Source organism: Macrotis lagotis, chromosome X, assembly GCF_037893015.1.
Source record: "Macrotis lagotis isolate mMagLag1 chromosome X, bilby.v1.9.chrom.fasta, whole genome shotgun sequence".
Classification (NCBI taxonomy): domain Eukaryota; kingdom Metazoa; phylum Chordata; class Mammalia; order Peramelemorphia; family Peramelidae; genus Macrotis; species Macrotis lagotis.
In genome coordinates this window covers 628991798-629018565 of record NC_133666.1, presented here as the reverse complement: position 1 = coordinate 629018565, position 26768 = coordinate 628991798, and the positions used below count along the sequence as shown (strand labels likewise).

General features: G+C 39.9%; 1 protein-coding gene across 1 annotated transcript in view; it reads left to right on the top strand.

Moving 5' to 3' along the window:
• Window positions 1–7469: 7469 nt before the first annotated feature.
• The window catches only part of LOC141500465 (adhesion G protein-coupled receptor E3-like), an 89943-nt gene continuing 70644 nt past the window's right edge, over window positions 7470–26768 (top strand). Inside the window, exons 1-3 of the mRNA XM_074203643.1 lie at window positions 7470–7700; window positions 16483–16533; window positions 21381–21536. Coding sequence (XP_074059744.1) covers window positions 7670–7700; window positions 16483–16533; window positions 21381–21536 — 238 coding nt within the window. The 5' untranslated portion in view covers window positions 7470–7669. The remainder of the gene's footprint in view (window positions 7701–16482; window positions 16534–21380; window positions 21537–26768) is intronic.

Genomic DNA, 26768 nt, shown 5'->3' with positions numbered 1-26768 from the left:
CTTTCCTACTATGCTTAAAGTGAGGAAATCTGACAACTCACCTTCTGAGGTGGGAGTAGGAGATGGCTGGTGCTGCCATGTACCAATCTCAAGTATGTGGGAGCTCACCTAGTATTGTACTGCAATACAGGGGACCTGGTATTGGCCTCTGCCTTTTCTCTGGTGTTATGATGAGGTATATGGCAAGGAAGAAGAGACTGGTACAGACATCTACTTGTTCTCCTAGTGCCATGATGAGGGAGTGAAAGTGGGGTGTCTGGTTGTCAGCTCAACTGGTGGTATGCTGAGGCAGGTGAAGTGGCAGGAGGGGTGGAAATAGTTCTACACTGGGACTTCATGGGATGGGAGTTAGTGGCTCATCAACTGATGCAAGGGGGTTGTGGGGCCTTGGTCACTTAGTTGCTCTAGGACTCAGAGCCTCCCACTGGCTTGCTGAGGCAAGGTCTATAGCTGACTTGTCAACTCTACCTGCCCCTTTTACCTGAGAGAGAAAATTCTTTCCTGCTGACCTTACCCTTTTTGTTGGTACTGAGAATTTAAGTGATTTTCTGCTTCTTGACTCCAGAAAATCCTAAAATTTGTTTACAAAGTTAAAATCTTATTTAAAAAGCTCTATCTTCAAAAGTTTAATATGTTGTTTTAATGTTGTTCTCTTTCATATAGCTGTTCATTCTCTTTTTGACATACTCTCTTCTTATTCATTATTCAAAATGTCATTATTTAGTTTCCAACTATCTCATCCCATTAATACTGTCATTGACTGATTGGTTCCCCCCACAGAGATGGCCGTTACTACTTTCTCCTTTCTTTACTACTTTGTAGGATTCTAGGGTGAACTCCGCAAATGGCTGTCTTCAACAACATTAGCTCATGAGCCCCTGCCTCTTGACAATCAATTAGTAGACATATCTTTAGCAATTGCATTTGTCCAAGTGGGAAAACAATAACAAATCGTTTTTCTTTTCTCCAAAACTAGAGGCAGAGTTTACTCAAAATATACTCTGGGTGCGGGAAAGGGAAAATCAGAGGAAGAAATCCAAAGTTCAATGGTAGTGAGAAACACATACAGGACATGCATGTAGCCAAGTTGATGTACATCTCTGGGATCTATAGACCCAATTTCTTTATTCTTCCATGGTTTGTCATCAAGTTTATTCTACTATTTAGTAAGTTTACTACTTGATTCATCTAGACTGGCTACTTTCAGGGCATGGTATCTCTGGTGATCAATCAGCTGCTGGGCTGGGCTGAACTGGGCAAATTATTCAATGGTTCTCCTATCTCCTTACCAGGTTCTGAGTCTACTGGAGTGGACTAGGCAAGACGTAGCTAGTTCTAGAGTGGGTCATCCAGGTCTCTGCCAGTCAGCTCTTCTCAGTGTACAGATCCTTTCTTGTCAGTCCATCAGTTTCAATTTCCATTGGGTGACTGCAGTCTCTTTTTACCTTCAGTCACTGACTGGACTAAGGGGCACTAGGTTCTTTCCAACTGGAGGGCTACAAGTTTAATTAGAGCAATGACCCTTAGCTTAATATCAACTAAAGCTTCTTGGATTTGACTCCCTTTGACACTTTTCTTTGGGGAGTTAATCATTTCCTAGCCCAAGATGGGGGAATATTTGCCTCTCCTTTTTGACAAATATTTCCTGCTTCAAAAGCGCCTCTCTTCTCTCAAAAATACCATTGTCCCTTAAAGTGGTCATACTTCTTTCTCCTCCTCTGGGTTTTCAGGAATCTGCAGTAGATGAATATCTAGAAATGTCTGTGTGAATGTAATTTGTGTTCACAGGCATAATTATTGCCTTGTAGCCCTCTTTATAGGCAATTAAGGAATTCAAGATTTGTACTATTTTTGGTTGGAGATTGTCTATTTTGTTTCTAAATGCTTTCCCCTTTACCATTCAAACTCCCTCTCTTTAATTTCTACAAATGTCAACTTTTGGTATAATCCTCACAGTGAAAGCATTGTAATTTTTCCATTCTACCCTGGATGATCCTTTTATGATCCAGTGCCCCATGGTCTTATCTGTCTTAGGATAATAGATCAAGAGTTGAAAGGTACCACAAACATTATCTGAAGGTCAGCCTTCTCATTTTATAGAAAGAAAACCATAACTGAGGAAATATGAATAACTTTCCCAAGTTCACACAGTTTGCACGAAAGGACAGACAGAGGTTATCTGAGTTTAGAATCTGTGGTTTCTCACTGATATCCTTCCTTCCCTTTCGTGACCTCTGAATCGCTATAAACTCGTGGGAGATTGAAAGAGAGCAGACCAAATATTGCAAGAATACCACAGGATCTATATAACAATCAAGAAACAAGAAAACAACCAGGCAGAGCCAAAGAGATGAAGAGAAGCTAGGAACTTCCCTAAGCTACCCTGAGCTTCCCTCAGAAAGAATGTTAAGAAAACCTCTAAACAGATTCTGGAGTGACAGAACCCACAAAAAAGACAGAGTAAAGCATTTCCAGCTTAAGAAAACTATGAAATTAAGAAAAGATCTATCTTACTCGAGTGGAGGGAAAGTGGGGCAAGCCAAGGGACAAGAGACCAGTGCAGGCAGGGTGCCAAGGAAGCCAGCTAAAGACTCTCAGCCACAGCAAAGATCAGCAACCTAGGTCCCTGGACCCTGGCTCAGCAGATCAATAGCACAGCAGGTCAGCTATGAAGGCTCCAATACTGGTAAAATCCACAAATTGAGAGCCTCAGAACCCCTGAAATACATGGCACCTTTATCAAAATTGACCTTGTACTGGGGCACAAAAATGTTACAATCAAATGCAGAAAGGCAGAAAGAATAAATGCATACTTTTCAGACCATGACGCAATAAAAATAATATGTAATAATGGGCTATGGAAACATAAACAAAAAATTATTTGGAAACTAAATAGGCTAATTTTAAAGAATAAGTAAATGAAATAACAAATCATAGAAATAATCAACCATTTCATCCAAGAAAATGACAACAATAAGACATCCTACCAAAATTTGTTGGATATATCCAAAACAGTTTTATTTTATCTAAATCCTTATATCAATAAACTAAAGAGAGAGGAGATCAATGAATCGGGCATACAACTTAAAAAGTAAGAAAAACGGGCGGCTAGGTGGCACAGTGGATACAGCAATGACCCTAGAGTCAGGAGTACCTGAGTTCAAATCCAGCCTCAGACACTTAATAATTACCTAGCTGTGTGGCCTTGGGTAAGCCACTTAACTCCATTGCCTTGCAAAAAAAAAACTAAAAAAAATAAAGTTAGAAAAACAAGTTAAAGATTCCCAGATAAATACCAAATTACACATTCTGAAAAATCAAAGGAGAGATTAATAAAATTGAAAGCAAGAAAATCACGAATCTAATAATAAAACTAAGAGTTAGTTTTATGAAAAAAGCAATAAAATAGATAAACATTTGGTTAACCTGCCTTTAAAAAAAGAAGAATATCAAATTACCAGTATCAAAAAATTAAAAGGGTGAAACTCACCACCAATGAGGAGGAAATTAAAAAAGATAATTCAGAGATATTTTTACCCATCTATTTGCCAATAAATTCGACAACCTGAGTGAAATGGATGAATATTTACAAAAATACAAACTATCTAGATTAACAAAAGAGGAAATAAAATACTAATATAATCCCATTTCAGAAAAAGAAACTGAAAAAAACTATCAATAAACTCTCTAAGAAAAAAATCTCTTGGTCTAGATGGATTTAAAAGTGAATTTTACCAAACATTTAAGGAACAACCCATTCGAATTCTACATAAACTATTTTTAAAAATAGGAGTAGAATGAGTCCTGCCAAATTCCTTTTATGAATTTAGATATCTTTTTTGTTGATACTTTAAACAAAGTCAAAACAAAGGAAATTATAAACTAATCTCCCTAATGAACAGTCATGCTAAAATCTTAAATAAAATTTTAGCAAAGAGATTACAACAAGTTATTATTGTGATAATATACCAGGATCAGATAGGATTTATACCAGGTAGGCAGGGATGGTTCAATATTAGGAAAACACTCAACATAATTGCAATATTAATAACAATCATCAGAATCATAGGATTAGCTCAATAAAAACTGAAAAGGCCTTTTACAAAATGCAACATCCATTCTTATTAAACACACTAGAAAACATAGAAATAAATGGAGTTTTCCTTAAAATGATAAGCAGTATCTACCTAAAACCATCAACAAATATCATATATAATGAGGATAATTTAGGAACATTTCCAATAATCTCAGGGGTGAAACAAGAATATTCACTGTAAACATTACTATTCAAATTACTATTAGAAATTTTAGCTATAGCAATAAGAAAAGAAATTGAAGAAATTAGAATTGGCGATGAAGAAGTAAACCTTTCACTCTTTTGCAGATGATATGACAGTTTATTTAGAGAACCCTGCAATATCAAATAAAAACTACTTAAACAATTTACAATTTCAAAAAGTAGCAGGATATAAAATAAACACACACACAAATCATCAGCATTTTTATATATGAACAAAGTCCAAGGACAAGAGATAGAAAGAGAAATTTAATTTAAAGTAACTGTATACAAATGAAGGACTTCAGAATCTACTTCCCAAGACAAACCCAGAAATTATATGAACACACTTACTAAGCACTTTTCTCACAAATTACGTCAGTTACAAACAATTAGAAAAATGCTAATTTTTCATGATTAGAACAAGTTAATATAATAAAAATGACAATCCTACCCAAATTAAATTATTTATTCAGTGGCATACCAATCAAATTAGTAAATAACTATTTTTAGAGAGCTAGGAAAAATGGTAACAAAATTCATCTGGAACAACAAAAGGTCAAGAATATCAAGAGAACTGACAAAAAACAGTTTAAAAAAAATAGCCTAGCTGTACCAGACATAAAATTATACTTTAAAGTGGTAGTCATTAAAACTGCCTGATACTGCTTAAGAAACAGAATAATGGACTAGTGGATTAGAATAGGCACAAAAGAAACAATTATAAATGACTATAGTAATCAATTGTTTGACAGTAGTTTCTGGGATAAGAAGTCACCATTTAGCAAAAACTGCTGGGAAAACCGGATAATAATGGCAAAAATTAGTCATAGACCCACATCACATGCCATATATCAAAATAAGGTAAAAATGGGTAGAGATTTAGACATAAAAGAAGATACCATAGACCAATAGAAAATCAAGAAATATGCTATCTGTCAGATCCATGGAAAGGGGAATATAAACAAACAAGAAATAGAGTACATTATAAATTGCAAAATGGATGGGTTTTGACTATATAAAATTAAAAAGTGTTTGCACTAATAACACCAATACAGTCAAGATTACAAGGGAAAAAATTTCCACAGCTAGGAATTCTCATTTCTAAAATAAAGAGAGAATTGAATCAAATTTATACGGTTACAGGTCATTCGCTAATTGATAAATGGTCAAAGTATATGAATATGCAGCTTTCAAATGAAGAAATTAAAACTATATATAATCATATGAAAAAATACTACAAATAATTATTGATTAGAAAGATGTAAATTAAAACAACTATGAGGTTCCATCTCACACCTATCAGATTAGCTAAGATGACAAAAAGGGAAACAATCAATTTTGGGAGGATTGAAACATGAATACATTTTTGGTAGAGTTGTGAACTAATCCAAACATTCGGGAACTATGTCCAAGGAGCAATAAAATTGATCATACTCTTCGACTCAGCAGTACTAATAATAAACATTTATTCAGAATAAATCAGAAAAAAATGGGAAAAGTCCCACATGTCCAAAAATATTCATAGCAGCTCTTTTTGTAGCATCAAAGAATTGGAAATTAAAGGGATCTCTATCAGTTGGGGAATGGCTGAACAACTTATGATATATGAATGCTGTGGGGTATTGTTGTTCTATAAGAAATCATGAATGGTCAGATTCTAGAGAAGCTGATGCTGAGTGAAGGAAGCAAAACCAAGAGAACATTGTGTATATTAACAACAATACTGATCAACCATGATGAATGAAGCTCCTCTCAGCAGTTCAGAGATTTAGCATAACTCTGTAAGACCCATTATGGATAACTCCATCCATATCCAGAGAGAAAAAATTAAAAAAAATAAAAAATACTACAAATTTTGAATGCTCACTTTTTAAAAATTTATTTTATGTTTTCCCTTTCTATTCCCTTAACCATACTTCATCACACACACAAAATGACTAATATGTAAACATGTTGAACACATGTATAATATTTTCTAGAGTGTTTGCAGCTGGGAGAGGGGGTAGAAAAGGGGGTGAAAGAAAATTGTGCAACATAAATATGCAAGTGTATGAATGTTGAAAAACTTTCATAATATGTAATTGGAGAAAATAAAATAAAATATCAATCAAAAAAATCCTTCCAGTGAAAACAAATTTTGCTTGTTTCAATAAATATCTCAGCAAAGTAAAGAAGACATTGAAAAGTACTTCTTTTGGGAGTGGCTAGGTGGCACAGTGGATAGAGCACCAGCCCTGGAGTCAGGAGGAGTACCTTAGTTCAAATCTAGCCTCAGACACTTAACAATTACCTAGCTGTATGGCCTTGGGCAAGCCACTTAACCTCATTTGCCTTGTAAAAAAACCTAAAAAAAAAGAAGTACTTCTTTGGCTTCTGTTTTTTAAGAACAGAAAGGCAGTTGTCAACCACAACCCTCAAGATAATTATTTTCAACTGTAAAAAAAAAAAAAAAGAGGAGATAAGTTTCCATTTGCCTTAACATTTCTGCCTTTAAGAAACGCTCAGGTCTAGAATTTTATAAAAGAAGATGCTTTGTTTGTTTTAGTTTGGTTTGGTTTTAGAGTAAATAAGTCCACAACTAGGAAAAAAAAAAAACAAGTGAACTGGAGAATAGTTTCTTACTTATTCACTCAAAGTGGAGTTTCATATCCTTGAATAGCAAACCTTAGCCCTTCTAGAGGGTTGAAAATTTAGTGCCAAATTACACCTAGATTGATGTGATGGTTCCTCTTAATAGTGAAATTTGTATTAATTTGAAAGATCAGCAGAAAAGTTTTTTTCTTTTTTAAAATTTTATTTAGTTTCATTTTCTATTCCATAATCACTCCTGCTTTCCACAGTTATTGAAAAGGCAAAAAATAATAATTTTATTATTAATATGTATGGACAAGTAAAACATATTTCAACATTATCTATTTTGGCAGACAATTTTTTTTAAAAACCCAGAAAAGGTCAATTACCAACTTACATATCTTGCTTTTTTGGATCAAAAATAGAGAGAGCTCTATCTTCCCTCTAGTATTATTTAAGGTATCCTCCCTAGTCAGGGGACACAGGACTACCGGGATTTCCTTGAAGGAACTAAAAAGAACTATTCATTTCCTCATTTTGAACTTCAAAAAGATATTGTTTCATTTATCAGCAATATGAAAGAAGTCACCTCCCAGGAAATATCAACCAAAATGTGAGATAATAACAGTGATGGCAAAACTACTTAGTTGAAAAGGGGAAGAGAGAAATTAATCCATCCAACTATATTTCTTGCTCAGTTTTTCTAAAGCAGTAGGCTCAGAAGGTATCAAATTCTGTGAAATTTAAAAGGCCTGAAATAAAGCACAGGACACAGGCTTTTCAAGTGGCTAGTCAACTGTATGTGACTACTTGAGCATCATGGGAAGCAGATGGGCATTATGTCTTCTAGGTAAGTAAAAGGGGGGAAATGACTATCACAATCAATATTTAACTTGGAGGAGAGGGAGTAACTAGTTTGAGAATTCTCTCTGTCTTTGCCAGTTCACATTGAGTCAAGTCCCTTATTTGTGGTTATTTCTCTGCTTAAGCTGTTTTGGCAAAATGAGAGGAAGGGTAAGGAGGAAAGATAAAAATTACATCAGTTTGTGTTGTATGTTTTAGTAGCACACAAATACAAACACACATGCATGTACAGATATTTGATAGAAGAGAGAGTTGAAGCTGTTAAATAAAATGTAGGTTTGGACTTTTTTAGAGATTACAGTATTCCATTAAAGAAATCTCTTCTTTTCCATCATATTAGATAGAAACTTGATTGTTATGGAACAGGAGTCTAGGGATTTCTGAAATACCAAATTTAAGTTAAATGGAAATCAAAAACTCCTACATTTTATAGCTGGAAAATTGGATTTAGAATAAATGAAACTGAATTCTTATTCTCCATTGCTAATTAATCCCTGTGCCACTTTAGTTGGCAGTATCTTCATTTATAAAATTAGGTGCATTCCTCCATGGTATCAAATGTCCTTCTCAATCTAAGTCCATTATCACATGAAGCAAATTTTAAAATCATAGGATTTTTTAGCTTTAAGTGATCACAAAGACAATCTACTCTAATTCCTTCATTTTATACAGGAGACTGAAGCTCAGAAAGGTAACTTAACCAAGGGACCACAGTGTAAGGGGCAGAGGCAAAATTCTAACTCAGGTTTTCTTTATCCTTGACCAATCCTTCAGTGGAATAGTATGACTGTTCTTTCACTTATATTCCCTGATTCATTGATCATGGTGGGAGGAGTTGAAGTGGTCTTTGCTCCACACTGCAATTTTCAGACTCTCCCTCATTTCATCATCATTTAACAATCTCTCCTCATTTAAGGTTCATAAAATCCAAATTTATCACTCAATCCATATTCTGGTAGCTGTTATTTATTGAGCCTTAGGGAATTCTTTCTCAATAAGCTAAATGACTGGTTCACAGAATTCTTATTCACCCCAATTCTCACTCTTTTTCTAAGGAATTTCAAAATATGTGTTGTTGTTCTCTCAAATATCCTAACTTTTGAATTCCTTAATCTATTCAGTTCCAATGACTTTACTCATCTGCTGCACTTCAGCTACACATAACAATGTAATTTACCATCACCCTGAAGTATTCCATTTCCAGTTTCAAGGACTCCAAACTTCCTTTTAACCAATCATACTATTTTAGTTTTCCCCTCCCACTTATGCCTTATTTCTCCTAATTCTACTCTTTAGTCTCACTATGACATCCATTCTATCCATCTCTCAATACTGTCCCTAGTCTTCATTCCTACTTTCTTTATACTCTGCTTCTTTCCCATTATCAATTTCTTGGTGAACCAGTTCAACTCTCCATTATTCTTGTTTCATTTTCTTTTTTGCAGATCATTCTTTGCCAAATCCAAACCCTGGATTTTTCTATCTGACTTCATGCCCATTTAAATAACAATGGTGGTAATAATAATATAAAAAACTAGCATTTATACAGCATTATAAAGTTTACAAAGAACTTTATGAAAATTATCTCATTACATTCTCACCACTCTGGAAGGTTGGTGCTACTATTTTCATCTCTATTTTATACATCAGAAAACTGAGGCTGAGTGATGCGAAGCGAGTAACCCACCTAATAATTGAACTGTATATGAACTTGTCTTCCTGACTTCAGACCCAGTGCTCTTTCCACTACACCATTTGACTGCTCCACATTGATGATTGATTGATTGATTGATTAATATGCTGCACATATTATTAAACTGAAATTGCAAAAATCATAAAATCAGCCAAACAGAATCCACTACACATTTGTGCTTGTTAATTTCAATTTAGGATTACTTCCTCACTTAGAAGTCAATTCTGCCACTTCCTTCTAAGTAGTCCCTTATTCCATCCACCACTGAAGTTACTCTAAACCTTCTCTCTTCAAACTGTCCATATCATGCTTTCCTTGAGGTTCTCAGTGGAGGACTTTTTCTCAAATTTCTTCTACTCAAAAACTGAGCACTTCACTGAGAGTTCCCCTTTCTTCATCTCTCATCTCTTGAATAGGTACAGAAAGGTTTATGGGTCAAATTGCTATTTCCCCAGTTTAGTCCAGCCTTCTTAGAACCAAACAGCCCTGTGATTTGAGCTTAGAGGTCCTTGATTCAAAATGACTTGCTACTTTCTAGCCATTTGACCTTAGGAAAGTTCTTTCCCCTCTCTGGCCTCAGTTTCTTCCTTTATAAAATGAGGGGAAACTGTGCCTAGAGAATCTCTTTATGACTTTGTCCATCTCTAAATCTCAGTCATGGTGGAACTCCATCTCTGAAGGTAAAGTGATAGAGAGAAAAGAACCCTTGATAAAATGAGAGGAAACTGGTCTCAGATTCTGGCTCTTCCATGAAGTTGCTGTGTCTCTCAGCAAGTCACCACCTCTCTGAGTTTCACTTTCTTCATGTGTAAGATGGGGAAAAAAATGTAAGTCCTGCCTACACTGCAATCTTATGTTAAGTAAAATGCTTTGTCAAAGACCCTAGAAACCAGAGAATTTAGACTGTGATTTACACAGGTCATTGACCTTCATTACATTGTGGCTTCTTGACTTTCCCCTCCTTTATCCCCAGAGTCCCACTCCACAAGATATGTATTGTGGGTAAGCCCTGATTCTCTAGGAAAAGAGAAAGTAAAGTGAGTGAAAGAAAAGTAGCTAGGTGGCAGATAGAATTGGGTTCAAGCACCTCCTCTCTCTCCCCATACCTGTGGCTCTTGGGTTCTTGTCTCAGTTTTCCTTGGTAGATGACAGCTAATCCAAGAATCCAAGTCAGAGGCTCCAGGTTCAAATCCCTCTCTAGGTCTCTGTTTTTCATTCTTGACACTTACTAGCTATGGGACTGGTCTAGTCACAGTCCTGATTGCTTCACACACAGGGCCAACTCCAAGTGCCCTGATTCATATCTGGTAACTGGATCTAGATGGCTCTGGAGGAGAAAGTAAGGTTGGTGATTTGGCACAGCTTCCCCCTCACTCAAATACAATTCACTTGTTTGTCATGGCCTCACCTCCCTGATTTCATGAATCAAGAATAAAGGTCAAACAAGATGGGATCTCTAATGATCCTTCCACCTCACACCTTCTATGAGATAAAAAGGTAGTTCAGTGGATAGAGTACTAGACCCATACTCAGGATAAGATCTGAGTTCAAAGCCAAACTAAAATGTTTACTAGCTATGTGACCCTGAATATGTCACTTAACCACTTTTTGGCTCCATTTCTCCATCTATAAAAAGGAGACAATAATGCCACCTACCTCCCAGTGTTGTTGTGAGGATTAAATTAAATAATATTTGTCAAGCAATTTGCAAACCTCAATGTCCTACAGAAATACTGACTATTGTTATCATTTTGATCTCTTTGTGTCTAAGGTAAGGAGCATTTGGTACATGTGACTGGAAGCTCAGGATGCTTTCTCTCTTATATTCATAGTCTGCTGGAGTTGGATGAGTCTTCCAAACCCTACTGTCTACATTTTACAAATGGGAAAAGTGCTTATATGCATTATTCATTTTAGCCTTCAATAGTCAGGTCAAGTAAATAGAATAAGTAGTCTTAGCCCCATTTTGCAGAGAAGGAAACTGACACCTGGAAAGAGTGAATTGATGCTGCTGGCATCAGTTAGAATATTTCTTCCTTCTTTTCTTCTTTCCTTCAATCCTTCCTTTCTTCTGAAGCCAAAAACAGGTAAATTATTTGCTGTTGGCATCAGCTGAAAAGTTTTCTTCCTTCTTTCCTTTCTTTTTCTTTCTCCTTTTTCTTCCTTTCCTTTCTTTCCTTCCCTTTCTTCCTTCTTTCCTTCTTTATTCTCTCTTTCTTTCTTTCTTTCTTTCCTTCTCTCTTGTCTCTATCTTGTCCAGGTTAGAAGTATAGAGACCACACACAGATTAATTTCAATACTGATTGGTACAAAAACTTCAATTACTTATTTTTTCTGACCGGGAGATTCACCCTCCCCACCCCAGACAAGCCTATGGTCTGTCAAATTTGCACCACTTATGTGAATACTAGACCAGCTTTAACTGTACTATATAAGGACTTCTGAATTTGAGCTGTGGTGACCTACCAGCATTAACCTCCATCAATAGCAGGTTTACAAGTACACAGATGAGTTGACTTCTGCAATCCCTTACCACCTCAGAACTTCTTCAATGCAGAAATGAGAATCAGGTTCCACAAATAGATAGGAATAGAGATGTATCTAGAGCACAGATTGCCCAGCTTCTATTTTATTGTCTCCATCACACCATGTTGCTTTCATTGTAAAAGATCTGAATTTATATAGTGTTTTAAGACCCTCACAAGAAAGATAAGAGAAAGAATGAGAGAAAGAGAGAAGAGGGGAAGGAGGGAGATGAAGAAATAAAGAGAAAAAGATAAAGAGAGAGAGAAGAGGAGAGTGATATAAGGAGAGTGAAAGAGCAAGAAAGTTTAGAGATAAAGTGAGAAAAAAGGAGATAATTATGTCGTCACTGGCTACTTTGGTTCAGTTCTGCCTATGAAAAATCATTATTCAGACTTGGGAAAGCTTGGGTGGAAATAAAAAAATTTATTTAAAAGGTTATAAGACATAGGAAGGGAGAGAGAGAGAGAGAGAGAGAGAGAGAGAGAGAGAGAGAGAGAGAGAGAGAAAGAGAGAGAGAGAAAAGAATAGCCAAGCAGTGTTGACTGGGTCATGGTCAGAGAAGATTGCCACCTCTTAACCAGAGGGCAAAAGGTGAACTTCCTCCCCCTATACTGGAATTAGGTAGAGGGTAAAGACTAAGGAGATCAGGATACAAATAATTCTCTATTTCAAGTCAATTTACATCCCAAGAGTCAATTTACATCTCCACCCAAATTCTTCCCTACATCAATGAGAGCTAAAGAAGAGATGGGGGGTGGGGGTGGAAAGAGAGATATAAAGAAGTTTTATCAATAAGTCTTCCAAAGGATGCCAGGAACCCATATGTGTACCTGGTCTTGGAGGTAGAGTTGAGGATGCGGGCAGAGTGAGTGATGAGACATTAGTGGGTCCAGGATATAGCTCCAACCCCAGATAGCCAGGCAGAGGGTTGGGGGAGGGAAGTAGCTGATTTTTTCCACCTACCCAGAGAAAAAAGTGTACTGAATAAGATGTGGGCTGGAGGGAGACTGAGTGCCAGGGATTGATTCCTATCCCATTTTCTGTTTGTAGAGTTTCCAACTCCTTTTCCAGATGGAGGCTAGAGGGCCATTCAAATTTAAAGTGAGGGTTGAGGGCTTAGAATCTGAGGTAAACTAGCTTCCATCCTTCCTTTCCCATCTCTTCCCTGTTCCTCCAAGGTCTTGCCTCTGCCTCCTCCCTTACTCTCCCCACCAAACAGAGAAAGAGAGAAGTCCAGGTTGGGGTCTCCACCAGATGTGCCAGAACTGCCAAGAATGAGGGGTGAGGATGGTGGACAACAGAAGGAGGGGTGAATGATTTCATTCATTTGGTGATCCCCAGGAACAAGACTGGACACAGGAAGTTCCAAGACTGACAGGATTACACTATAGGGGAAGTTTGCTTTGTGGTGGTAGTGTTTGGAGTCAAATCTAAAAGTCCACCCAGCTTCATCCCAGGCACTACTAGTAATATGGATAGTATACAAGGTCACTCTTACCAAGAAAGACCAGAACTGGAAGAGTCCATAGTGATCATTGAAGCCAATGTTCTCACCTTAGAAAGAATACTAAGACCTAGAAAGAGAACTAACTTGCCCAAGGTCACATAATTAGTATGTGGCCAGACTGACATTCAAACTTAGGTTCTTTGTCTTTAAAGCTAATGCTTGTCACACCATATTACCCTGCCCCAGGTCTCCCTCTGCCTTCCAGCTCTGTGGTAGTCCTTCTGGCTCTGAAATTCCAGCTCCAGAATTCCCTCTCTAGCCTGAAATCCATCAGAGGATCCAGTTGTAAGCATCTGCAGTGTGACTCAGCCCTTATATTCTGCCCAGGAAATGACTCAATGCCCTTTCACCATTCTGCTATTTCTCCATGATCCCCTCCCCCCAGGCCAATCCCTCAGACTGGTTCTTTCTCTCCTTCCCTATGAATGACAGTTGGGACTCTCCCCAGACCATAGATTCATCCTGATTTTTAGACCAGCCCTCCCTTGGACAATTCACAGAATCTCAGAGCCCTGAATCAGCCAGAGAATCCCAGATTCAACCAAGTCTAGATGAGAATCCTCTGTAGAGAATCCATAACTAGGAGTCATCTGATCCCTTGGTTAAAAATTGTCCCCAATGGTGGGGAGCCCACAATCCCTGGAAGAAGTTCATTCAACTTTTGGAAAGAATACTCTCCCTAGATCAGAGAATTTCAACTGTCTATCCACCACATTTTCATGCTCCTTCCTCCTCTTCTGCTTCCAGGCCAAGGATTTAGGTAGTAATGGGACTCAAGAATAAAATAACAGGAGACTCAGGAGCTAGAAAATTCCATTATCTGGTTTAAAAAAAACCCTATTTTACAGATGAGGAAACAGAAAATCATCGAACTTTGGTTAGATGGCTTGCCCAAGATTACAAGGGTATTGTTTAGTTGTGTACAACTCTTCATGACCCCATTTGAGGTCCCCATCTTTCATAGGAAAGATACTTGACTGCTTTGCCATTTCCTACTTCAGCTCTTTTTATAGATAAGGACACTGAGGCCCTTAGAGAGGAATTGACTTCCCCAAGGTTCCACAGGTAACTAGAGGGGGTAAAACACCAAGGAGGGATACTAAGAGTAGTATCTTTGAAAAGAAGTAGGAGGGAAGGTGGAGAAAGAAAAATGAGCAATCCAGCTTTGTCTCCCTCTTCCCATACAACCAATTCTTTCCTTACCCAATATTTTTCCTTCATCCAGATTCAGTTTCCTCTCTACCTGCAATTACATTAAGTCTACAGTGAGTATTTGTTTCAACAGTGGCCCTAGTGGGGAAGCAAGTGACCCAATGGATAGAGTGCAGGGCCTGGAATCAGGCAGACCTGAGTTTAAGTCCAGCCTCAGGCACTCCTTTTTTGCCTCAATTTCTACACCTGTAAAATGAGTAGAAGAAGGAAATGGCAAACCACTCCAGTATCTCTGCCAAGAAAATCCCAAATGGATTTGTAGAGAAATGAACATGACTCAACAACAATCCTTGGAGAAAAGTATAGTCATATGCCCTAGGTCATGGAAAACCAAAGAAAACTGTTAAAGCATCAGCTCTATAGTTTTTGTTGATTGCTCACTGAATAGCACAGTGCCTATCACACACAGTGAGCACTTAATAAAGGACTATTGAGGGGCAGCTAGGTGGCTCAGTGGATAGTGCACTAGCCCTGGAGTCAAGAGGACCTGAGTTTAAATCCAGCCTCAGACACTTAATAATTACCTAGCTGTGTGATCTTGAGCAAATCACTTAACCCCATTGCTTTGCAAAAACTAAAATAAATAAATAAAGGACTATTGAGATCAACATTTGGTGGAACAAAGTAAATTAGTCAACCCCAAGGACTCTGGCAACAAGGAAGTTGTGGTGCAGACTTGGGGTGGATACTTTTGCTCAGGTCAATCCATCTGGGACCCACCTGTGAACCTTTGGGCAAGAACATAAAAGTCATATTAAGGAGAGGGACAGAAGACTCCTGAGGTGTCTGGGAAGCCCCTTGCTGGGACTTACTTGCTTTTTCTTCAGGAATTATCTTTCTTTTTATTATATAGATTGTTTCTTTGACACTTTGGCTCTGAGTGATCTGTCTTCCCAGATGGGGAAGCATGATTTGTATACTACCCATTTCCCAGAAGGGACAACCGATGTCCAAAGCAGAGAAATGAACTATCCCAGGTCACCCAGCTAGTAAGTTTTGGAGATAGGACTCAAACTCGGTACTCTGTCTTTTTTTACTTAGTATACTATCTAGAATGCTTTCTCTCCCCTTCAGTTTCTCCTTATTTCAAACTCAGGTCTCCTGTCCAGGCATCTTTCCAATAGAATTTAGCAGCTGGTTTTTCACATTAGATTTTAAGTTCCTTGAGAGCGGGGATTGTCTTTTGTCTCTTTTTGTATCTGTAGAGTCTAGAACAATGTTGAGCACATAGTAGGTGCTTAATAAATGTGTATTAAATGGTTGATTAGACTTGTAAACCTTTAAGGAGACAGTGAGCTCTAAGGTAAAGAAATCTAGGAGACCTAGGTTTAAATTCTGGTTCAGCCACCTATTCTCTATGTGACCTAGAGCAAGTCATTTCCTTTCCCTCTGGTTTTCAGGTATCCAGACTATTAAAAGCAAAGTTTCAACTAGATGATCTCCAAGATCCTTCAAACTATAATCCCTACAATGACTCCCAAGCTCCCACAGGTCAGGAGATGACCAGTCATAAATCATGCTGGTTTAGACTATACAATTGATCTCGCCCAGCCCCTTCTTTCTACAGATGGGGAGAGTGAGTTCTTGAAGGAGGAAACAATCTTGTACAAGCCTAGGGAAGGCCAGGATCCTCACCATCCCTAGCCTTCAAAACCTGGGTCTTTAAACCTTTATTTCCTTGGAGTCACAGGACCTGGGTGAAAATCCTATATAACTAAGTAATTGCATGACCAAGTACATCATGAGATTTCCTGGGTTTCCTTATCTGTAACACAAAGAGATTAGATCAGATGGTCACTAAGGTCTCCTAATGCTCTCTCTCTATTTCAGGACTCTGTGTCTTCGTCCTTTTGGAAACTACTATGGCCCAAACCCCTAAAGGTGAGTGTATTTGGAGCCCACCCCATGCACAACTAGAGACTGAGGGAACCCCAAGCAGGAAAAAGAGAGGTTGAATCTGGGGATTTGGCATAGAGAGAAGTTGCCTCTATAACTCACCAGACCCCACTCCTCTTGATCTCTATCCCCACCTCCAATGCCTGCCTGCCTAAATTGTGACTGAAGAGACTTGAGAATGTTATTGGCTCATTGTATGGTCCTGAGCGAGTCAGAGGCTCAGTTTCCTGATCTGTGAAAGAGATGTGTCAATTACTGTGGAGTAGATCTCACAGAGTTGTAAGGAAAGCACTTGACAAACTTTAAGGTGTGGACAAATTGTTTTAAAAATTATTGTTAGTCGGGGCAGCTAGGTGGTGCAGTGGATAGAGCACTGGCCCTGGAGTCAGGAGTACCTGAGTTCAAATCCAGCCTCAGACACTTAATAATGACCTAGCTGTGTGGCCTTGGGCAAGCCACTTAACCCCACTGCCTTGCAAAAAAGCTAAAAAAAAAAATTAATTATTATTAGTCTTACTAATTACTTTGCACCCCAATTAAATAATGAGAAAAAAACAAGCTATTGTTGATCTCCTTCCCATTATCTACCAGGTTCACAGGTTAGCCAGTTACCTGCTTTCCTGAGTTATGGACTCCCCAGTCCCTCCACTCCCAACCAAGTATAGATAAGAAGCTAACATAACAAGGGCTATTTCAATAGGAGCATTAGCTGTCAGATTCCTCACCTGTAAAATGGGGGAGGGGTAAGAATCACTATGCTTCACATTCTACAGGAATGTTGTGACAAATAAATTTTATAAGTCTTAAAGCATTATAGAAACCAGTTGTGTCTATCAGTTTTCTCAATGTCCCCAAAATGCTACTCATATCAACATGACCCACTGCACCTATAATAGCGGCTTTGCTTCTGTGAGTGGGAAGAAATACTCCAATGACTCTCTCTGGAGATGTGTAATGGTAAAGAGGCCATACCCACAATGGTCTAAGAGTTGGGAAAAAGAAAGAGGGATCAGTTGAGTGAAAGAAGGTGAGGTGCAGGGAACCCCACCAAGTGGCTGCTTTTTGAAAAGAGGAAAAGTAAAGGAAGCAAGAGAGATAGGGAGGAGGAAAGAGAGAAAGAGAGGAAACAGCAGTAGAAGCTTGGCCTGGTGGTGATAGGGTTAGGATGCTGGTGGACCTCAGTGGCAGCTAGTAACCCATAAGAACCCAGGATCTCAGACCGCTGTCCCATTCACTTGCTCTGGTCATCTCAGTTTCTCCATTTAGCAAATGTGGAAAAAAAACTGATTAAAGAGATTTTGCTGATTAAAGAGATAAGTCCAACAGATCTATTATGACATCAGTTTGGATATTCCCTTCAATAAAGCAGCTCATAACCCTTCCAAGTATACCACCCCTAGAGGAATCTCTTGTGAGTTTTAACACAAACAAATTCATGGTTCTTCCCAAGTTGCTTAAGACCTTCCTCACTTGTCCTACAAAGGAGACTCATGGAGCATTCTGGTTGTTCACCAGTCATCGCAAATACTATGGGACCTTGAATAAAACATTTAATTTCTGCCCCTCTCTGTTTCAAAAACTGTAAAATGGATATAATAACAATATCTACTCCCAGGTTGTTGTGAGGATCAAGTGAGATAATATTTATGAAGCACTTTGTAAATCCTCCAAAGGCAGGTAGTAAGTAGCTGTTGAAGAAAGTCATATTATCCCTGGGAGGTCAAGGTGGGACAATGGAAATAGCTTTGACTCTAGAGTCAGATGAGGGAGAATCAAAGACCACCATTAATATACACTGACTGTGTGAACCTGGACCAGTCATTTACCATTATGAACTTGTCTTATTTAAAAGGAGGAGGGTTTTCCTTATTAGACAATAATTTTTTTTTATCTCTCACTTTTTCCCCATCTTTTTTCTTCATTCCATCTTCTTTCTTTTTTATCTTTCTTTTCCTTTTTTCTCCCTTCTTCATTCCCTTCTTTCATTTCTTCTTTAATATTTCTTACTCTTCATTTTTCCTTCTTTTTCTTTTTTCCTTTTCTTTTCTTTCTTCCTTTTTCTTCCTTTCTTCTTTTCTCAGACTCCCAATATCACCAGTCTGGAAGTCATTCAATTCTACTATTGATTTCTTAGCAAGGGAGTATTCTCCTATTCCATTTATAACATGGATTAGTTTTCCCATCCTTAGACATCCTGCTAGCCTCCCCCTCCTAGGACCTCACTTTATTGTACCAGACTTATTGTGGACATTTCAATGACTTTAACCCTACTAACCTCAAGGGACTAACCTCAGCTCCTGTCTCAGGTGGCAAGGATGCCAGGGCATGCTACCTGGCTAATCCTTTAAGTTGTCCACAATTTCATCTCTATAATATTACTAAAACTTCTAAGCCTCTAATGTGATCATTCCTAACCTTGTATTGTCTTCAAAAAACCCTCATGGCCACGACCTCTGACTCCTTGTGTCTGAGTAGATGCCCTGACCTCCTACTCTACTGAGAAGATCCAAACTGCCCTTCCCAGAGGTCCCTCACTTCTGAGCATCATGCGTCGAATCCCAGACACATCCTCTTCTATTCTTCTGTTTCTTGCCAAGGTCAGGCATATCATATCCCCCCTCATTTCTCCAGGAGTTGGTCCTGAAGACCATGACTTGACCCTCCCCCTCCCAATTGTCAGCCTTCTTCAGTCATTGGGTCCTTCTCTACTGCCTACAAACACCCAGATCTCACCAATCCTTAGAAATTCCTTTTTTGACCTCTTCAAATTACCATCCTAGATTTTTTCTCTTCTTTATTACCAGGGTCCCGAAAAAAAGTTATTTATACTTCTATTCTAGCAAGAATCTCCCAGATAGAAATCAGAGATAAGGCTTGATACTGTCCCTGAACTCATTCCCTTCCATTACCTTATGAATCTTTTCTTCACTCTTCTTTTTTTCCCCAATCAATAAGCATTTCTCTCCTCTTCCTTCCACCCACTTGAAAAGAAAAGAAAAAGAAAGTTCCTGTAACATATAGCACACTGTATTCAGAATAAATAAATTCCCAGGCTCAGGCCCCCTCAGGAAATGTCATCCAATTACTTTAACCAAAGCTTGACTCAGGATGGGAGGTTCAAATCCTTTGTGATTGCCTCACATCCAGGACCATCTCCAGTCAAGTTGATTCATATTTGGTCACTAGATCCAGATGGCTCTAGAGAAAGGAAGTAAGATTTGTCTTAGCACCCCCTCATTCAAATCCAATTCATGTGCTTATCATGGCATCACCTCCCTAATATTATGGTATTCTTCAAAAATGAAGGGCAAACATCATCATCATACATCATCCAGGAAAAGGAATTGAGGTCACAGGACTCTGACCTTCCTGACCATGCTGTCTCCTGGACCCAAGATTTAGGAGACAGAGGGAGAAGGGATATTTTGGAGGCACTAGACACTGATTTAATTCTCCCAGTGTCTCACTATTTGTAGTCTTAGAGAGAGGGATCTGAGGTACTGAGAGACCTTGGAGGCTCATTGAGCCAGGGTGGATCTGCAGGAAAATGAACCTGGATTGTCTGAACTCTGAGCCTGTCTCTTTCTCCACTCAAACACAATCCCTCTCTTATTCAGTAACCTTGACCTCTCCCTGCCCCCATAACATGGCCCATTTCATTTTTCCCCCATCCACATCTGCTCCATCCTGAGTAGGCCTCCCTCTTGGTTCAACTTTACAGGGACCAACAGAGGCACTCCAATCTGGGGGAGGAGGCTGTATCAGAATTAAGAGCAGGATTTCCACAGTACTTAAGACTGATAAAGGCCTCCCTTCTCTCTGATTTTATCTTCCCTATACATCCCGGAGCCTTTGGTTCCTGAGGACTCTATCTGGGAACCCTAGGTACAGGACTCTAGGGTCTGAGTCACGTGGATAAGTCACTTACCACGTCATAGCCTCAGGTTGCTCATTTCTAGAGCATCCATCCCTCTGCACAGGGATCAGTGAAGGGAAGGGAGAAGGAAACTAATTATTTATATAGGCATGATGCTAAGGATTTTATAAATATAATCTCATAACAATCCTTGGTATCCTGGTGGCACAGTGGGCAACTGGCTATCTGGGTGACCCTGCACAAGTCACCTCACCCTGTTTGCCTCAGTTTTATCATCTGTCAAATGATCTGGAGAAGGAAATGGCATATCATTCCAATATTTCTGCCAAGAAAACCCCAAATGGAGTCACAGACAATAGAACAAAGCTAAAACAACTGAACCAATGCTTAGAGGCAGGGGACAACAGGATGAGATGGATGAACAGCATTTTCCAACCATGGCTCATATCAGAATGATTCTTCTGTTCTATACAATTTGTATTCCCAAATTTTATAAATTAAAAAAATCATCCTCTTCCTATTCCTCCCAGGAGCTGACCCTGAAGCCCATGACCTTCCCCTGGCCAATCATCAGTCTCCTCTTAACTATTGGCTTCTCAGATCTTCCCCAGCTTAGCAATCCTTCTCTTGACCTCCTCGAGGTAACATTCTAGATCTTTTCTCCCTTTTACTGTCAGACTTCTAAAAAGAATTTTCTGTACTTCCATGCAAGGAAGAATCTCCCAGTTAGAAATCAGAAAGGAGGCTTGACACTGTCCTTGAACTCACTCCCTTCCATTACCTTACTGATCTTTTTTTTTCAATCAACAAGCTTTTCTTTCCCCTTCCCCTTAAAAAAACAAAAGCAAAAACAAAAGAAAGTCCCTGTAACAAACAGCATACAGATGAAACAAATTCCCACATTGACCATGAACAAACATGCATGTTTCATTTTTTTTCTCTTCTTATGTTGCAGATGTTAATGAATGTGCAGGGCCCAATGGTATCTCCTGTGGTCAGAATGCAGATTGTGTTAATACAGAGGGAAGTTACCACTGCACTTGCATCTCTGGATATACCCTTCCTTCTGGGGAGAAGACATTCCCAAATAAGACTATGAACAACTGTCAAGGTAAACCCCTCTCTGGCATTCTCTGACTAGGCAGGGCACCAATGCAGGGCTCTTTCTGCTGAGGCTAAGAGCAGACAAGTCCCTCCCTGGATGGGCCCCTCTGTCCACCATCCTTCACCTCCTCACTTGGTCCACCTCCAACCTTCCCCAGGCGATTCCCTGACTCTGCCTCCCTCTCTTCAGGACCCCTTGGCTCCCCACTACACAGGTAACTTCTACATGCTGGGAACTCTCTTTTCCCATTCCCCTTTCTGTCCATCCCAGCTCAAGCCTCCTCAGGAAACCTCATATGAAGGACTTTGGTCAGACCTTGACTCAGGGCTGGAAGATTCAAATCCCTTTCCAAGTTTCTACTCAAAAGAGGAACTGAGGTCCCCATGGCCTGCCTGACCATGCTGCCTCAAAGAACCCAAGATTTAGGAGACACAGAGAGGAGAGCTATTTTGGAGGGGATTAGACAGTGAGTTCTCTCTACCAATGGCCTACTATTTGTAGTCTTAGAGAGAAGATCTGAGGCACTGAGAGGCCTTGGAGACCCATTGAGCCAGGATAAGCCAAGGGGAAATTTGAACCTAGATCTTCTGAACTCTACGTGTGTGTCTTTCTCTTCGTTCTGCCACAACCCCTCTCTTATCCAATAGCCTTCACCTCTCCCTGACCACTATGACATGGCCCATTTCACTTTTTTCTTGTGTCCTTTCCTCCCATCCTTACCTGCTCCATCCTGGGTAGGACTGCCTTTTGGCTCAGTCTCACAGTGGGGGGTTCTAACCCTGGGGGAGGAGGCCTTATCAGAATTAAGAGATGGATTTCCACAGCACTTAAGGTTGACAAAATCCTCCCTTCTCTCTGATTTTACCTCCCATTTACACCATATGTATCTTGTCTGGACACAGTGGTTGCTTTTTGTCTCCCCATATGACTGTAAGCAAGTCTTCCCATGCAAAGACTAGCTTTTCTCTTTCTTTGTATCTCCAGTGTGCCTAGGCCAGAGCTTGACACAGAAAGAGCTCTATAAATACCTGTGGACTGAATGACTGAGGGAAATCCTATAGCTAATTTGGATCCTCTGATGAAGAGACTGAGGTTCCAGGAGGTCCAGAAGCCTGCCTCTATGGGCCCCTCCCTCCCTGTGTGCCAGGGCCCCACCCATGCCAAGCCTCCATTCTCCAGCAACTCCTGAGCAGACCAACCCTCTCCTTCTGGTTTCCATCTGCCATATTTCTCTCTACTAGAAATATAGATGGGAGATGAAATTAGTCCATGGCTTGGAGGAAATGTAGTGGAAGCTGACTCTGGAAAGGAGCTGTGAAGGTTTTATGCAGGACTTTACCTAAACAATAGCCCTGGGGGGAGATCCTAAAGAAACTAGAAAGTCAAGCTTGGATGGAAGCAGAGGCCTTAGCCGTCATTTAATCCAATGTCTTCCCTTCTATTATTGATACATGCTTTGGGGGATCAGCTTAAGGATCAGGTGGTATATTATGATCTGGCAGCAATCTCTGGGCCACATTTTGATGCAGCAGCCCAGCTGCTCATTGATCCCACTCCCCAGGGAGGTGGGGCTGAGAAGGTCCCTGGAGGGCCTTGTTCCTCCTGTTCCCAACAGTGCACCCCCTGCCCTCCCACTAATCTAGGAGCTAGCTTTCTTGAAAGACAGACCTTCATTGTCTCCCCTAGGTCTGGGAGTTTTGACCTTTCCTAGTTTGTTTGGATAATTAGGATCTGTCCAAGCCAAAGAGGATGGTTTCAGCCAATGGGGCAGAGATTGGGTCAATGGCCAGATACAAGATGGGACCTCGCTCCTTCCCAGATGGATGAGCCCATCTAAAACCAGCCAGAGCCAGGTTTCACCACATCAAGAGGGCATAACATCTAGATGCCTGGCAACACGAAAGAGAAAGAATTATTGTGCATCCAGAAATTTCCTACATGTTTGTAATGCAAATATAAATACAAAAAATGAGAGACTGACCCTTGGTATCAAGAAGCTATTTTTAAACAAGAGAGGGAAGAGTCATCTGGGGCTTTGAACCTCATATTCAATGATCACTAACTAGCTTTATGATTTTGTTCACTTAATATCCTCTGGGCTTCAACTTTCTCATTTTGGGTATAGGACGAAATGGTCTTAAGATTTATTACCAACTCTATGTCTTTAGTCATTTGTCTTCTGCCTGACTCTCCCTAACCCCATTTGGGGTTTTCTTGGCAGAGATACTGGAGTGATTTATAATTTCCTTTACTAGCTCATTTTACAGATGAAGGACTGAGGCAAACAGGGCAAAGTGACTTGTCCAGGGTCACATAGCTAATAAGTGTCTGGGGCAAGATTTGAACTCTTGAAGATGAGGTTTCCTGACTCCAGGCCTGGCACTCTGTCCACTGTGCCACCACTGCCCAGCTCTGGGGACCCATACTAAAAGGGAGGTCAACTTCCTGGGTTAATTTCACCCAAAGAGGGGAAAAGAGGAAATGAGTGTCTCCAAAATTGTTGTGTCAGAAATCCCAGGCCAAGGAGGGAAGGAGAGACCTAAGGGAAAACTCTAGAGGTTCCAAGGCTGGGATGGTTCTTTCCAGGACATTTCCATCCTCTTCAGGAGCTGGATCATAGCAAGAGATGCCAGAGTGTCTGGAAGCCCCATCCAGGCCTCTCTAATGCCCACAATAGGGTTATTTTTATCCCCTTTCCCTTCTTCTTTTAGATTTGGATGAATGTCAGCTCAATAGTTCACTCTGTGAACCTCATGGAGTCTATGCAAATACACCCAGAAGCTATATTTGTATGTGCAAACTGAGCTTTGCCAAAAGCAACAAGAACCCACTTATGACTTGCATGGGTAAGCCCCTGGGGAAGAACCCCAGGGACTCCCAGGTGAAAAAACTGAGGCATTCAGAGAGTCTATGCTTCCTAGGTGATCCTTCCATGGATCAGGACCAAGGCAAGAAGTACTTTATCTGGTAAGGGGGGGATACTGTCCCCATAAGTCAAAGCCAAGAGAGCTAGGACAGAGTCACCCAAGAGGAGTTTGTGCTGCTGTCCAGAGCCAATGGCAAGGAGTCAGCTACAAAGAACTAAACCAGGAGCCTCAGAGTTGGGAGAGGAAGTTTGGGCTCAAGCACTGTGGGCAATACCCACCAGACACCCTGGAGCCTCTGGTTCCTGAGTACTCTATCCAGGGACTCTAAGTACAGGATTCTAGGCTCTGAGTCATGTGGATAAGTCACTTACCATGTCATAGCCTCAGGTCACTCATCTCTAGAACATCCATCCCTCTGCACAGGGATCAGTGAAGGAAAGGAAGAAGGAAAAGAAGCATTTATATAGGCACGATGCTAAGGGCTTTATAAATATAATCTCATGGCACAGTGGACAAGAGGCTACCTGGGTGACTCTGGACAAGTCACTTCACCCTATTTGCCTCAGTTTTTTCATCTGTCAAATGAGCTGGAAAAGGAAATGGCATATCATTCCAATATTTCTGCCAAGAAAACCCCAAATGGAGTCACAAAAAATAGGACACAGCTAAAACAACTGAAAGAATGCTTAGGGGCAGGAAACAATGGAATGAGATGGAGGAGCAGGGTTTTCCAACCATGGCTCATATCAGAATGATTTTTCTGCTCTATACAATTTGTATTCCTAAATTCAATAAATTTTTAACAATCTACCTATTCCTTCTGGTCCCAATTGCCTGGCTTCACCCCTCTCCCCCATCCTGAGCTAAGCATAGAAGCTGAGTAGAGTGGAAGAGGTCATTTAGAATGGATCTTAGAAGTTGATCTTGAATTTAGGAAGACCTAAGATACTTGCTAGCTTGGTAAAATGAGGATAATAGCACCTACCTTTGAGGGTTATTTTGAGGATCAAATGAAATAATGTTTGTAGAGTGCTTAGTTCAGTCCCTCATGAGTAGTAGGTGTCATGGAAATGTTAGTCATTATTAGAAGGCACTTGAGCCCGAAGACATGTGAGATGGAGACTCTCATCAGGAGCCCAGGCCTAGCATAGCTTAGTTATCTGCCAGTGCAGAATATAGTAAATAAATGTGTGAATGTAGGTAGAGAGATATTTTCTCTCCTTCCCACCTGTTACATCGAAATATATGCTCATGACCCTTCAGATAAAAATGCCTGGTTTAGAATAGTCTCATAGCTCCAGTCTAGAAGGGAATAGAAGACATCTAATACAATCCATGCATTTGACAGAAAAGGAAGCTGAAGCCCACATTGCATCACTTTGTTTTCCTTGGCTGTATATATTTGTCACAAAGCAAAGATGTGGCCTGGGGGTGGGGAGCTGGGAATGGCATCCTTGGGAGGTGGCAGTGGTATTTTGTTTTTTGATATTTTTTAAGAAAGAGCATCAAAAAATTAAAAAACAAAGATACTGAATCCCAAAGAGCTTGTGCCTTAGTCAATTTTAGGTTAGGATGTAATTATTTTAACTGGGTCTTCCCTGATTGTAATCTTTTTAGTCTCTTTTCTTTCTTTATTTCTTCATCTTCATCTTCTTCATCATCATCTTCTTCTTCTTCTTCTTCTTCTTCTTCTTCTTCTTCTTCTTCTTCTCTCTCTCTCTCTCTCTCTCTCTCTCTCTCTCTCTCTCTCTCTCTCTCTCTCTCTCTCTCTCTCTCCTCCCTCCCTCCCTCCCTTTTTCTTCCTCAGTTTCAATCTCACTAGGTTGGAAATGCAACAGCTACTCATGGTTCTGATCCCACTATTGATTTATTGATTTATTGTTCCATTTCCAACTTGGGTTACTTTTCCCATCCCTAGGCAGCCTGGTAGCCCTCTCCTCCTATATTGGATCTAACCCTCCTGTAGCTCTGGCTCAAGGGATTCACCTCAGCCTCCCTTTCAGATGGCAGGGATTACAGGGCATCCCACCTGGTTAATCCTTTATTTGTCCATAATTTCATTTTTGTAATACTTATAAAGCTTTTCACCTTCTAAAACCTTGTCCTGCCTCCTTAAAATCATCATGGTCATGACTCCCTGCCCCCTTGAGTCTTAGCAAAACCCCCTGACCTCCTACTCTCTTGAGATTGCCCAGGCTGCCCTTCCAGAGCCCCTCACTTCCTTGGCATCCAGCCTTAACTATGAGACACAGCTTCTATTACTGCTTCTCTATTTCTGGGGAAGAGATATGCCTTTTCCTTTCCAAGGGCAATCATTTTACTTGTTTCCTCCATCTTAACCCCTCTCATCTGTCCAGGAGCTGACTCTAAA